This window comes from Chelonia mydas, chromosome 1 (genome assembly GCF_015237465.2).
Source record: "Chelonia mydas isolate rCheMyd1 chromosome 1, rCheMyd1.pri.v2, whole genome shotgun sequence".
In the NCBI taxonomy this organism is placed as follows: Eukaryota; Metazoa; Chordata; order Testudines; family Cheloniidae; genus Chelonia; species Chelonia mydas.
The window spans coordinates 282,561,093-282,575,049 of record NC_057849.1 but is presented as its reverse complement, the minus strand read 5'-3'; the positions used below and the strand labels follow the sequence as shown (position 1 = coordinate 282,575,049).

The window sequence follows — 13,957 nt, the reverse complement described above, 5'->3', positions numbered from 1 at the left end:
CCATTTGCTCAAGAAACTCCCTGAAAAAGCACAAGAACAAATCCGCACAGACACACCCCTGGAACCCAGACCTGGCGTATTCTATCTGCTACTCAAGATCCATAAACCTGGATATCCTGGACGCCCCATCATCTCAGGCATTGGCACCCTGACAGCAGGATTGTCTGGCTATGTAGACTCCCTCCTCAGGCCCTACGCTACCAGCACTCCCAGCTATCTTCGAGACACTGCTATGGGTACCCGCATGGCCCCACAGTATGCCAACTTTTTTTATGGCTGACTTAGAACAACACTTCCTCAGCTCTTGTCCCTTAATGCCCCTACGCTACTTGCGCTACATTGATGACATCTTCATCATCTGGACCCATGGAAAAGAAGCCCTTGAGGAATTCCACCATGATTTCAACAATTTCCATCCCACCATCAACCTCAGCCTGGATCAGTCCACACAAGAGATCCACTTCCTGGACACTACGGTGCTAATAAGCGATGGTCACATAAACACCACCCTATACCGGAAACCTACTGACCGCTATGCATACCTACATGCCTCCAGCTTTCATCCAGACCACACCACACGATCGATTGTCTACAGCCAAGCTCTACGATACAACCGCGTTTGCTCCAACCCCTCAGACAGAGACAAATACCTACAAGATCTCTATCAAGCATTCTTATAACTACAATACCCACCTGCTGAAGTGAAGAAACAGATTGACAGAGCCAGAAGAGTAACCAGAAGTCACCTACTACAGGACAGGCCCAACAAAGAAAATAACAGAACGCCACTAGCCATCACCTTCAGCCCCAACTAAAACCTCTCCAACGCATCATCAAGGATCTACAACCTATCCTGAAGGAAGACCCATCACTCTCACAGATCTTGGGAGACAGGCCAGTCCTTGCTTACAGACGGCTCCCCAACCTGAAGCAAATACTCACCAGCGACCACAAACCACACAACAGAACCACTAACCCAGGTACCTATCCTTGCAACAAAGTTTGTTGCCAACTGTGTCCACACATCTATTCAGGGGACACCATCATAGGGCCTAATCACATCAGCCACACTATCAGAGGCTCGTTCACCTGCACATCTACCAATGTGATATATGCCATCATGTGCCAGCAATGCCCCTCTGCCATATACATTGGTCAAACTGGACAGTCTGTACGTAAAAGAATAAATGGACACAAATCCGACATCAAGAATTATAACATTCAAAAACCAGTCGGAGAACACTTCAATCTCTCTGGTCACTCGATTACAGACCTAAAAGTCACAATATTACAACAAAAAGACTTCAAAAACAGACTCCAACGAGAGACTGCTGAATTGGAATTAATTTGCAAACTGGATACAATTAACTTAGGCTTGAATAGAGAATGGAAGTGGATGGGTCATTACACAAAGTAAAACTATTTCCCCATGTTTATTCCCCCTCCACCCCCAATGTTCCTCAGACGTTCTTGTCAACTTCTGGAAATGGCCCACCTTGATTATCACTACAAAAGTTCCCCCTCCCCCCGCCCCGCTCTCTTGCTGGTAATAGCTCACCTTAAGTGATCAGTCTGGTTACAGTGTGTATGGTAACACCCATTGTTTCATGTTCTCTATGTATATAAATATCCCCACTGTATTTTCCACTGAATGCATCCGATGAAGTGAGCTGTAGCGCACGAAAGCTTATGCTCAAATAAATTTGTTAGTCTCTAAGGTGCCACAAGTACTCCTTTTCTTTTTATATTTTTCTAAATATCTTAAAAATACTTTTCTAATTCAAAGCAATTGTCAGACACCATTTGTTTCATGTTCAGCGCATGATGCATCATATTGCTTCGTTAAAGGCATACACTGAAGCTGGTTGAAATTCTTTGAAATTTTGACAAAAATACTATGTGAAAACTTTTGAATTTTTATGTGTGTGTAAAAATGTTTCATCATTTTTTTGACTAGCTCTAACATATACTAATTTGTAAACCAAAAAATGTGTATGCTTCAGTCAGATTAGAGGGGGAACTCCTTTAGCGCCTCACTTGTGCTAACCAGGAGCTCCAACTGGTTTGGATGGTGGATGGTAAGTAGCTTATAGACAGTGGTGAACATCTGTGCCACTGGAATTTTGACAGACCAGAAAAGCATTGTTCTAACAGCCTCAGCAAGAAGGTGGCCGGCACATGGAAAAACGTTTTCTATCACTTCTATTTTCAGTTTAACCTACATTTTAAACCAACAAAAAACCCTGGGATAGGCTTACCTCCATTTGGGGATTGCTGAGTGCTTCTTCTGGCTAGCTGGCTACTTTATACCTGATCCTGCTCCACTGAAGTCAATGTGAGGTTTACCATTGACTTTAAAGGGTGCAGAATCAAGCCCTTTTGGCTTTAGTCTCCCCATGATGTAATCCTCCAAGACTCAGTCCAATGTTTGAGATAATAAAAGAGGACAGGCACACCAAAGGTGTGCAAAAGGGTACTGTTTTAGAGGGGAGGGTCTGGATGAGGGACAGATGGTGAAAAGGAGCAGATAAAGTGGAAGGGAGTGGGGAAAATGGAAACAAGAAATTTTGGCACTACCTGGCTGAATGTCAAAGTGTACAGTGTAATGGGGTTTAGCAAACCCCATACTGAGCAAAGGCAGAAGGGAGAGGAGAGTGTCCCCCAATTACAGGCAATCAGGCTGATCATTCCCCCTGTGCAGCTGCCAGAACTTCCCATCACAGAGACATGGACCCACAGCTGTGACCCATAAGGAAAACAAGCCCATCTATAAATGAGGGCGAACAGAGATGGAAGGGAGGTAGAAAAGCCTGGCATAGTAGAGGGTCACCTACCTCCATTTCAGGCTGTGTCTAAGAAACCCACAAGGAGACAAAAGGAGATGGCAAGCTCTGGAGTTTAACGGCTGATAGACTCAATTTAAGCTAAGAATTTATGGAGTGGTTGAACTGAAGGGGACCAGGAAAAGTTGGGTCCCTTAGACAGATTGCACCAAGAGCAGCTGACAATGAGCGATTTTGCTTATTTGTTATTTCCTCTGTTTTGTCTAGCTGAAGTTGCAGACTAAACAGACAGAGGATATAATGATGTTGTTTTTGATGCACATTTCCCCTCCTCTTCTTCTGTGTCTTTGAGGAGCTGAGCACACTAAGGCAGGGGTTCTTGCAATAAATTTTTTGGTGGCCTCAGAGTGTAGCCACCAACTCTTGCTGGTGGCCACTGTGACTTTTTCCCCTAAAAAACTTAATTAACTTTAGGAAAAACAAAATAAATATACACAGATACACATCCAAATCATTGTAATGTATCTATGTAGGGTTTTTTTTTGCAGACTCCATCATAAAAATAGTGTACAGTTGTCTCTATTCTTTAGGGGATCTAAACAGAATAGAAACACAAATAAGGTGCTTTGAACATTCTTGTCTTTTTCTTATTGTTTCTTTTTCTTTTTTTTAAGACTTGCTAGCTACTAAGCGTGCTGTGAAAAGTGATACTAACAAACACACAAAGATCACTTTTCACAGCAGACTCACTCAGCCCCAGCAAGCCCAGGGACAAATTAAGCCCTGGATGGGGAGGTGGGTACAGAGGCAGCAGGGGCCAAGGGTGATGGGGCACTGGGGGAGGCAACAGGGGGGTAGAGGTGATGTGGGGGTGAGCTTGGGGCCAGAGTCCATCACCACGCAGCCAGGGAATGGAGCCCGAAGCCCATGCCCAGGGGACAGGGCTTGGGGACAGAGCCCAAAGCCCCGGCGCTGGAGCCTGCCACCCAAGGGCTGAAGCCGAACCCCACTGACTCTGAGAAGGTGAGGAACTCACTGGCTGCCTGCTTCTTCAGCTTGTGTCTCTCCAGAGGGGGGCAGGGCCCAACCACTCCTGGTGGCCCCTGGGGAGGGGCCGCTGCTTTGCGTCCCCCTCCCCCCCATCACGGCCCAGGAGGCTGTGGCCACAAGAAAAGCGGTGGCCTGGTGGCCGCATTTGAGAAACGCTGCACTAAGTACTCAATACATGATAAATCTATTTTATCTTTACGGTGTAAGTGTTTTATCTAGATTGGGCTCAGGCCTGAAGTTTTCACTCCTAGGAAAAACACGGGAATGTTTGCTGCAGTAAGAACAGCAGGATAGGTCTATATCAATACCATAGAGGAGGGTAATGCAATATTACTGTCTTCTAAACCAGAATATAGGCTACATGGTGATTACTAGAGCTGAGTGAATAATCACAAATCATTTGACAAGTTTACCATTCTTTTCTCATTTGCCAGCTGTCCACAGATCACAACGGTACTGGCCCTGCAATTATCTGTGGACAATTATTTCGGCTATTTCCTCTGTGGTAGTAATGACCTTTCACCTTTTTTACCTAACAGCTACCAGATCTTGTAACTACCGAATAATCTACAGGTCATAAAGTTTTGGTGCAATTCTATAATAGTGCCACTTGAAAATCATGCACAGGGCTGTTGTGGAGCCAGAGTGTGAGCTTTTGTGATCCCTCAGTCTCTCATATTTCCATTTGTAAGTCATGCAAGACTCAGGAGACTCAGCAACATTGCAGTCTGGTTCCAAGTAGATTAGTGACAGACAAATTTCAAAATGCTCTATGATTCAGTTTAACTGAATAGATCCCCTGAAATATATACACTTAATCCAAACATTTGAGATCTTCTCTTGCTGTCCCCCACTTCTGCATATGCTGTATTTACTCTCCATACTAAGGCTAGCTGGAAAAAAACTCCATTTCCGGAAATAAATGGAGGTTTTGAAATTTGGCTTAATTCCACATGGGGATGAAACCAAGGGCCTTTGAAACTTTTCCCTAAAACCAGAGAGAAGACAATACCCATGCCAGAATAGCCAATAGCCCAGGGGTTAGAACACTCACAGAAGAACATATGAACATAAGAATGGCCATACTGGGTCAGACCAAAGGTCCATCCAGCCCAGTATCCTGTCTACTGACAGTGGCCAATGCCAGGTGCCCCAGAGGGAGTGAACCTAAAAGATAATGATCAAGTGATCTCTCTCCTGCCATCCATTTCCACCCTCTGACAAACAGAGGCTAGGAACACCATTCCTTACCCATCCTGGCTAATAGCCATTAATGGACTTAACCTCCATGAATTTATCTAGTTCTCTTTTAAACCCTGTTATAGTCCTAGCCTTCACAACCTCCTCAGGCAAGGAGTTCCACAGGTTGACTGTGCGCTGTGTAAAGAAGAACTTCCTTTTATTTGTTTTAAACCTGATGCCCATTAATTTCATTTGGTGGCCCCTAGTTCTTATATTATGGAAACAAATAAATAACCTTTCCTTATTCACTTTCTCCACCCCACTCATGATTTTATATACCTCTATCATATCCCCCCTTAGTCTGCTCTTTTCCAAGCTGAAAAGTCCTAGCCTCTTTAATCTCTCCTCATATGGGACCCATTCCAAACCCCTAATCATTTTAGTTGGCCTTTTCTGAACCTTTTCTAATGCCAGTATATCTTTTTTGAGATGAGGGAACCACATCTGTACGCAGTATTCAAGATGTGGGCGTACCATGGATTTATATAAGGGCAATAAGATATTCTCCGTCTTATTCTCTATCCCTTTTTTAATGATTCCTAACATCCCGTTTGCTTTTTTGACTGCCACTGCACACTGTGTGGATCTCTTCAGAGAACTATCCATGATGACTCCAAGATCTTTCTCCTGATTAGTTGTAGCTAAATTAGCCCCCATCATATTGTATGTATAGTTGGGGTTATTTTTTCCAATGTGCATTAATTTATATTTATCCACATTAAATTTCATTTGCCATTTTGTTGCCCAATCACTTAGTTTTGTGAGATCTTTTTGAAGTTCTTCACAGTCTGCTTTGGTCTTAACTATCTTAAGCAGTTTAGTATCATCTGCAAACTTTGCCACCACACTGTTTACCCCTTTCTCCAGATCATTTATGAATAAATTGAATAGGATTGGTCCTAGGACTGACCCTTGGGGAACACCACTAGTTACCCCTCTCCATTCTGAAAATTTACCATTTATTCCTACCCTTTGTTCCCTGTCTTTTATCCAGTTCTCAGTCCATGAAAGGATCTTCCCTCTTATTCCATGACTACTTAATTTACGTACAAGCCTTTGGTGAGGGACCTTGTCAAAGGCTTTCTGGAAATCTAAGTACACTGGATCCCCCTTGTCCACATGTTTGTTGACCCCGTTATTGACCTGGAATGTGAGAGTTAGCAGAGCAGGGACTTGAACCTCTGATTCCCACATCCCGAGTGAGTGCCCTGGGAAGTTTTTCCCTTCTCTCTGGGATGATTAATATTTAATTATTTATGCAAAGTGAAACAGATCCAACAGTAGAGATTGCGAGAGAAGAATAGTGAGGTTTTGGCAAAGGAATGATTCAGTCTTGCAAAAAAAGAAAACCACACTGAATCTCTACCCAAACATCTACCAAATTTGAGCTGGGTCAAGCTCCAAACCCAGGAAGTGCAACTATCTCTATAATAGGCCGAATCCAAACACCAGATATGAACATCCTGAACTTTGGGAAAATTTGAATTCGGATTTCAATTTCAAATCTGACTTCTGACAAGTGTTTGGATACAAAGTGTGTGGTTCTGCCCATCTCTAGAGCACATATGACTCTTCTTTTATTTTAAACGTCCTAAAAAATGTCAGATGGTCATATGACATATTCATGTGTCTATTTTAAAGCAATTTTTTTTAAAGGATGGAATAAATCACATGAGATGCAGCTTATTGTCTCTGTAATAAAGAGCTAGCTAGCTAGGTCATTATGATTTAGTTTAGTGCACTGTTAAATCAAAGCACAGAATAATACTGAAAAGTGCTACTGTGAACTCTAACAAATAAACAACAAAGCAAGAGCTGTTAACTTAGATGATTAAACAACATTCAGACCCTTTCTCCCCACATTTTATGTTATAGCTGTATATAAACACATGCCACATACAGAGGTACGCACACAGACATATACATCTTAAAACCTTATAACCAGTATTTCCATAGGTTTGGGTTCAGTTCAGGATTTTGTGTTTGTTACAGGGAATATTCCCCATATTGGTATAGTGATATTGCTGCGTAAGCAATAGAATGTGTAGGCTCTTTGTTCATTGGAATTCAGGTTATCAGTGAGGTTGTACTCTATCTACCCCATTTTTCAGATGACTGTTTGCCCCTTTTGGTAGTTTTTTGAAACGTGCATATCTATGATAAAGTGGATGAGGAGGATCTGAATAATTTAACATTGGTATAAACGACATGAAAGCAGCACCAAAAATTATATTCTTCTTTTTTTGGGAAGTAAATAGCACAAGAGTCTGGTGGATTAAGCCTATACATAAAGATTTGGGCCCAAAAATGAAACAGAAAAGGGAACACTCAGTCTGAAAATATCACCCAGACTATCAAAAACACTGAATGTTAGAAAGGCAGCTATCATGGCTGTCTTAAAACTAGTCTTTTTAAGGCACTCTGATTTTGGATTCTGAACAAACCTTTAAATTAACCTCCCATAAGTAATGTCATAGTCCTTAAAATGTAAGTGGGTACAACAGAGACAGGATTGTTACCATAACTCCCAGGACACTGCCTGAAAGGATAAGCTCACCTTTGTGTGGGCACAGATTTTCATAGGCAGTTTTTCCCTTGTCATCGACATCTATTTGCTTCCAGCTATGGGGGTATTTCCTACCCATCTTGATCATTACCCTCTGGCCTTGTTTTGTGAGAAAGAGAGAGGTGTTTGCCACCTGGAGGAGCCCTTCCGTGTTGTGGAAGATCCAGCTGGGTGCCCGAGGGCAGTCTATGAAGATGCTGCGGGATGATGCAGCAGAGGACTTGGAGATGCCCAAACACTGGCCAGATCTAACATGGAGCAGCTTCTCATCCTCTGTCCACCTCCACTGCTGGTTTGGATCAGTCAGATTGCACTTGCCCACAATTGCTGTTTTGTCTCCAACAAGACATTGCCGTTTCTGGACATGGATAATCAGAAACCCTTCTGGAAGATGAAAAACCCATAAAAATACAACAAATCATACATGGCCCTTAAAAAATAAATCCCAATGACTTAAAAATAAACCTCTTTTTTTCTCTCTGTTTCGGTATATCTCAGTTTTTATGACCTGAACCAGCAGAATTGATTTTAAAAGCCACAAAATCACAATTGTTTGGTCTGGGAACTGCAAAGGGCAAGAATGCAACAAACCCTTTTTGGTAAAGTTCACCTTGACCTTCTAAAAACCAAAGAAATCAAACTTGAATTAACAAGATATCAAGGGGGCTATTGACTTTCAGCTCACTTCTGAAAAACCCTCTCCCTCCTCTTCAAATACACAGAGATCCATTAGCCTTCCTTACTGTCACCACAAGTTAAATCCACTGTATATGACTGCACATTGATTTTTTTTAAGGAAATCATAGTATTTGGAGGGGGAAGGAGGGACAGAAAAGAGGACTTTCCAAAATCTATTTGCCTGTCCAGGGCTATGTTTCATTTATCTTTTACAAAGGATGGGAGCTTTTGACTGATACGAACTCTGTGTATCTTACACTCCTAAATACATTGACTCCTCTTGTCATTATTTTGTAACTATCCCACTACAGATCAGATTGATTTTTTTATCATCCAAGCTTAAATGTATACATCCAACATTGAAATGAACAGAAGAAAAATCATTCACTGAAATCAAACTCCCCCAACCCCAAATTCCCCCTTGTTACAGAGAACTGGATTGGATGATTCAAAATCAATCTCAGTATTACTTTCAATTTTTTTTAAAAAAGTCAGTTATTTAGTCAAAGCTTCAGGCTCCACTAGATAAACAAAACCATTTAAAAACAATACGTATGATTTCCTTTGTTTTTTCATTTCCCCTTTCTTATGATGCAGGACATAAGATTGTGTTCTAAGTAAGTGCCCCAAGAAGCTTCTGCTTTTGTAAGTTTCACAAAGCCTTAATAAGTAATCTGAATCTCTCCTCAAAGAAACCTGGCTCAGAGCTCAGCCATTGGATTGTCTAGTCCGAGATCTTTTTTAAAAAATGATGTATATACAACATTCAAGGAGAGAGTTTATTTTGCTTTGGCGAGAAATCTAAACAGTTCTGGCTTTGTTGGCCCTGCCCTCCCCCCCCCCCCCGCCCCGATCCCTCTTGTATAAACTCAGGCTGAGAAATGGCTCTATTTTCACAGCATTAAATAAGTTTCAGGCAACCCTTGGGAGCCCTGGTTAGTGACAGAATGAGAACTGGAACGGAGGGGGGAACCCGGGAGATGCACTTACCTGAGATCTTGAAGGCCAGGCAGGTGAAAATCAGGACATGAAATAAAGGATCCATTTTCCACCTAACAACTCCCCATGCTTCTCTTTTAAAAAAAAAACAACAAAAACCACACACACACATACACACACACACACACACACACACACAAAATCACCACCTCAGATAAGTGAAGCGAAGGCTAGGAAGGAAATGTGCCTTCACAGGGGGAAAAGTCAGTGACGAGCACTTCCTTCTATTCAATAGTTTGGGGGAACTTTTTACCACTTTGTCCTTTCATATGATTCTTCAGAGTTTACTGACTCTGATTTATTTTGGAAAAATCCAAGCAAAAGAGGGATAGATTTTGAAACTACTGAGTCTCACACACAAACAAAAAGTTGTTTCAACATCTGAACAATGTACTGGACTAAAAATATAAGGAAAAGGGATCGTAATTTCATGCAATTGACGGTTCACGAAACATTACACGTCTGCAGCTGATTTGGATTGTGCTGAATAAACACGCACCGTGCTATCCAGTAAACACCAAACACAGTTTCTGTAATGAAATGTTGTGAGTCCATCAAGCAAAATCACATTATTAAATACGATTTCCAACTCCTCTTTATGAGTTCTGAAAACCATACATGGTGGGAGTGCAAATCTCTGAGTTCTTTACTAAGTCCTTACTCATGTACGCTCCCATTATGGGATCAAGTGATGTTGACTTTGCCTCAGCATCATCTGATCCATTTTGCCTACATACAGTGAGAATCTGCCTTAATTAAAAGCTGAATAAAGGCCTCAGTGATTTGACCCTCCAAATGGTCGGAAGACAGCATGAAATTAACTCGAGCAGATTGGGATACATTTGCCTTATTGTGGTATTATAATAATAGTAATGGTTAATTACTGTATGCAAAAAAACCTCCATATTCACTAACTATTTTGTATCAAGTGTATTTTATTGTCAGTATGAAGCAAAGTCAACATCATTGAATTAAAAACTGATTTTATCCTGGGTGCAGACTTCCTAATGCTGTAAGTAGTTATGCTAGAGTCACATTTCTTTTAAAGAACAAATCCGTGCAGAAATATATGGAAACATTCATAGCAGCATTTTCTGTACAACCTCCTGTTACAGAACAGTTCATATTTCCAAAGGCGTCCATCTCTTAACAGAAGAGATACAACATGTAGACAACATATTCAAAAAATCCCCTCTTACTAAAAGACAGACAAATATTTAAAATCCTTACCATTTAATATATTCTACAAAGTTTCTTTTAAAAGTAAACTGACTTATACAATTTACAAATACACTGGATTCAGGTCAGGAGCAGAAGCAGCTTCTAACAGTATAGAGTACAATCAACAGTATAGAGTAAATACATACATATACAAGGAATAACAGAGGTTGTGCTCTGTAACTGCTTTATAGGACCAACTGTAAATACACATTAAATAGCTAATAGTATGAAGAACAGATATTTCCATATAAAAGATATAACTGCTTTTGAGCAGTTTCAGAAACAAATCTTCCCCTTAAATCCATAATTGATCACTTGCAACTTTAGCAGCAAGAGTCTTATGTGGCCAAGAAATAAGCTCACCACATAATATGTAATAGCACTTAACAGGTACAGTTTAACAGCTGACAGTCCATTCACAAGACAGAGTTGGCAAATGTTAAAGCATTTATACACAGAAAAACATTTCTTCTGTAGAAGTTCCAGTTTCCACCTGACCGCAGCAGTAGTACATACGTACATTCTGTATAGCAGATATTATTATTACAGAAATAAATCCACCTTTAGCTATATATACGTGAACTCCACATGTAGCATCAGTACAGTGCCTTCTTTAAAAATCATTTTTGGGACGCTTACAATACATTCATGTACAGTAAGGGTCTGGCAAGCTTTACATTTTTGCCAAACGATCCACAATCCTTTCACAAGTTGGCTTCAAAGCATCCACTGCAGTAAACTCCTTGAAGAAGTTGCTGGTTGGTAATGAAACAAATTACCTCAAGAGATTGACATTCTGGGTACCCTTCATAGTTTCACTGGACAGCTTCTGCAGAAAGTCTGCTTTCATACAGAATCAGTGCATGGTGCACAAATTCATATTGTTCACTGGTCTGAACCATTCCACCTCTGAAAAGAAAGTACAATAGAATGAAACCTTATTTCTTAAAAATCAAACAATCTGCTCTGCTGCTAAGAACCAGAGGACATGCTTCCATGCTGATGTTAAAAAAATAATGCGTTAAATAATTTGTGATTGAACTCCTTGGGGGAGAATTGTATGTTTCCTTCTCTGTGTTACCTGCATTCCGCCATATATTTCATGTTACAGCAGTCTCAGATGATGACCCAGCACATGTTGTTCATTTTAAGAACACTTTCACTGCAGATTTGATAAAACGCAAAGAAGGTACCAATGTGAGATTTCTAAAGATAGCTACAGCACTCAACCCAAGGTTTAAGAATCTGAATTACTTTCCAAACTCTGAGAGGGACGAGGTGTGCAGCATGCTTTCAGAAGTCTGAAAAGAGCAATATTCATATGCGGAAACTATAGAACCCGAATCACGAAAAAGGAAATCAACCTTCTGCTGGTGGCATCTGACTCAGGTGATAAAAATGAACATGCATCGGGCTGCACTGCTTTGGATTGTTATTGAGCAGAACTTGTCATCAGCATGGACACATGTCCTCCGGAATGATGGTTGAAGATTGGAGGGACATATGAATCTTTAGTGCATCTGGCATGTAAATATCCTGTGACGCCGGCTACAACAGTGCCATGCGAACGCCTGTTCTCACTTTCAGGTGACATTGTAAACAAGAAGTGGGCAGCATTATTTCCTGCTAAGGTAAACAAACTTGTTTGTTTGATTGGCTGAACAAGAAGTAGGACTGAGTGGACTTGTAGTCTCTAAAGTTTCAAATTGTTTTATTTTTGAATGCAGTCATTTTTTGTACATAATTCTACATTTGTAAGTTCAACTTTCATGATAAAGAGATTGCACTACAGTACTTGTATTAGGTGAATTGAAAAATACGATTTTTGTTATTTACAGTGCAAATATTTGTAATAAAAGTAAATATAAACTGGGCACTGTACACTTTGTATTCTGTGTTGTAACTGAAATCAATATATTTGAAAATGTAGAAAACATCCAAAAATATTTAAATAAATGGTATTCTATTATTTAATAGCGTGATTAATCGCACAATTAATCACAATTAATTTTTTTAATTGCTTGATAGCCCTACTTGTTATTACATCATGAATATCCAATTCTGACACAACAGGTGTAAGAACTATAGGGAACCATATAGCCAGCATCTAAGCTGTTAAAATCCAAATTTCAAACCCAACACAGTTATGGGAAATCTCTCTAAAAAACACTTTATACGCTATATTTTAAGCACAACTAAGATTAGATATGTCATAAAAAACTCAGGCACTTGGGGCAGATTCTGATACCCTTTATACATGCTGAGTTCCACGCTCCCAGAGCAATCCTATTGATTTTATTGGGGCTGTTGGAGGAGTGAGGTACTACTCAGCATGAGTAAGGACAAGAGAACCTGGACCTTAGTGTACACAGATTTCATTCTTCTTCATATCCTAAAAATGTAACCTATGGTGACCCTTAGATCACATGTACAGAGAGCAGCTCTTCCTCTCTTCTTTCTAACGCCTATAATGCATCCTGTCTAAACAGCAGACACAAAAGAAATTTTACAGCAGTGACTCATTTCAGCGCCAACAATGCAACTTAGTTAAACTTGACCATAAAAAAGTGTTCAGTGCAGTCTGTTTGGATCAGTTACTTACACCTAATACAGCTGTGTGATAACTCAGCTGGTAGCACTGGTTTCAGGCCAGATGTTGGGATGAAGTCCCACAGTAGGACCTAAGCTCATACCCAGTGTTGAAAGTGAGTATAGTAGAAAGGGTGTGTGTGTGTGTGCTGTACTAGTGGAGTACTAGCTGAGGCTGTATTGCATTACCAGTGTCGTCTTTCCGATAGAAAATGAAACTGAGGCTCTTTTGGTTAACACTGAGGTCCGTCGGCCAGTGCCCCTCACAGAGTTGGGTCCCTGAAGCAGTAGGGGTTATTGCAACTTCAGGGTGTTAAAAGCAACTGCAACTTGGCCATTACAGACACACACTCACCACCCTTCCCAGGCTTGCACCAAACCAGCTACTTGGAGTTGATATGTGTGTCTGTCTGGGAGGGAGGATATGGCCCAGGGGGAAAGGAATATGCATTGTGACATACACTTTAAACTGCTTTTGCCAACCCTTTGTTGAATTAGTTGATTTCAGTGAGAGGTTTGCATCACATGGAGTGCAGGATCCGGCCTCTCTTAATACAAGGCCTGCTAGGCCACAGAAACTATCAGGTAAATACATTTTAAAATAATCTATGATTTTTCTAACAACAACAAAAAGACAGCTGATAGGCAGAATGGGCAAAGAAATTGTAAAACAATTTATTCAACAAATACCTTCTCTTATTTAGATCTCTTTGTTGGTTTACAACTTTGAGGTCCTTTTGTTTCCTCATTGCTATTGGATGGCCAAATAGCCAGCTGCAACTGGCAAGAAGACTCAGCTTCTTAACAGGCTCAGGCTTGGCCATTGTGA

The 13,957-nt window shown here is 40.8% G+C and overlaps 2 protein-coding genes across 5 annotated transcripts in view; both read right to left on the bottom strand.

Annotated features, from left to right (window-relative positions):
- PTPRB (protein tyrosine phosphatase receptor type B) overlaps positions 1-9,475 on the bottom strand; it is a 105,362-nt gene extending 95,887 nt beyond the window's left edge. Inside the window, exons 1-2 of the mRNA XM_007054803.4 lie at positions 9,310-9,475; positions 7,633-8,025 (exon numbers count right to left, since the gene is read on the bottom strand). Of these exons, the coding sequence (XP_007054865.2) occupies positions 7,633-8,025; positions 9,310-9,430 (514 nt within the window). The 5' untranslated portion in view covers positions 9,431-9,475. The remainder of the gene's footprint in view (positions 1-7,632; positions 8,026-9,309) is intronic.
- Positions 9,476-10,235: 760 nt separating this feature from the next.
- The window catches only part of PTPRR (protein tyrosine phosphatase receptor type R), a 192,063-nt gene continuing 188,341 nt past the window's right edge, over positions 10,236-13,957 (bottom strand). For all 4 annotated transcript variants that reach the window (XM_037886529.2, XM_037886537.2, XM_043547849.1 and 1 more), the window contains one exon: positions 10,236-11,448. In XM_037886529.2, the coding sequence (XP_037742457.1) occupies positions 11,355-11,448 (94 nt within the window). In that variant the 3' untranslated portion in view covers positions 10,236-11,354. The remainder of the gene's footprint in view (positions 11,449-13,957) is intronic.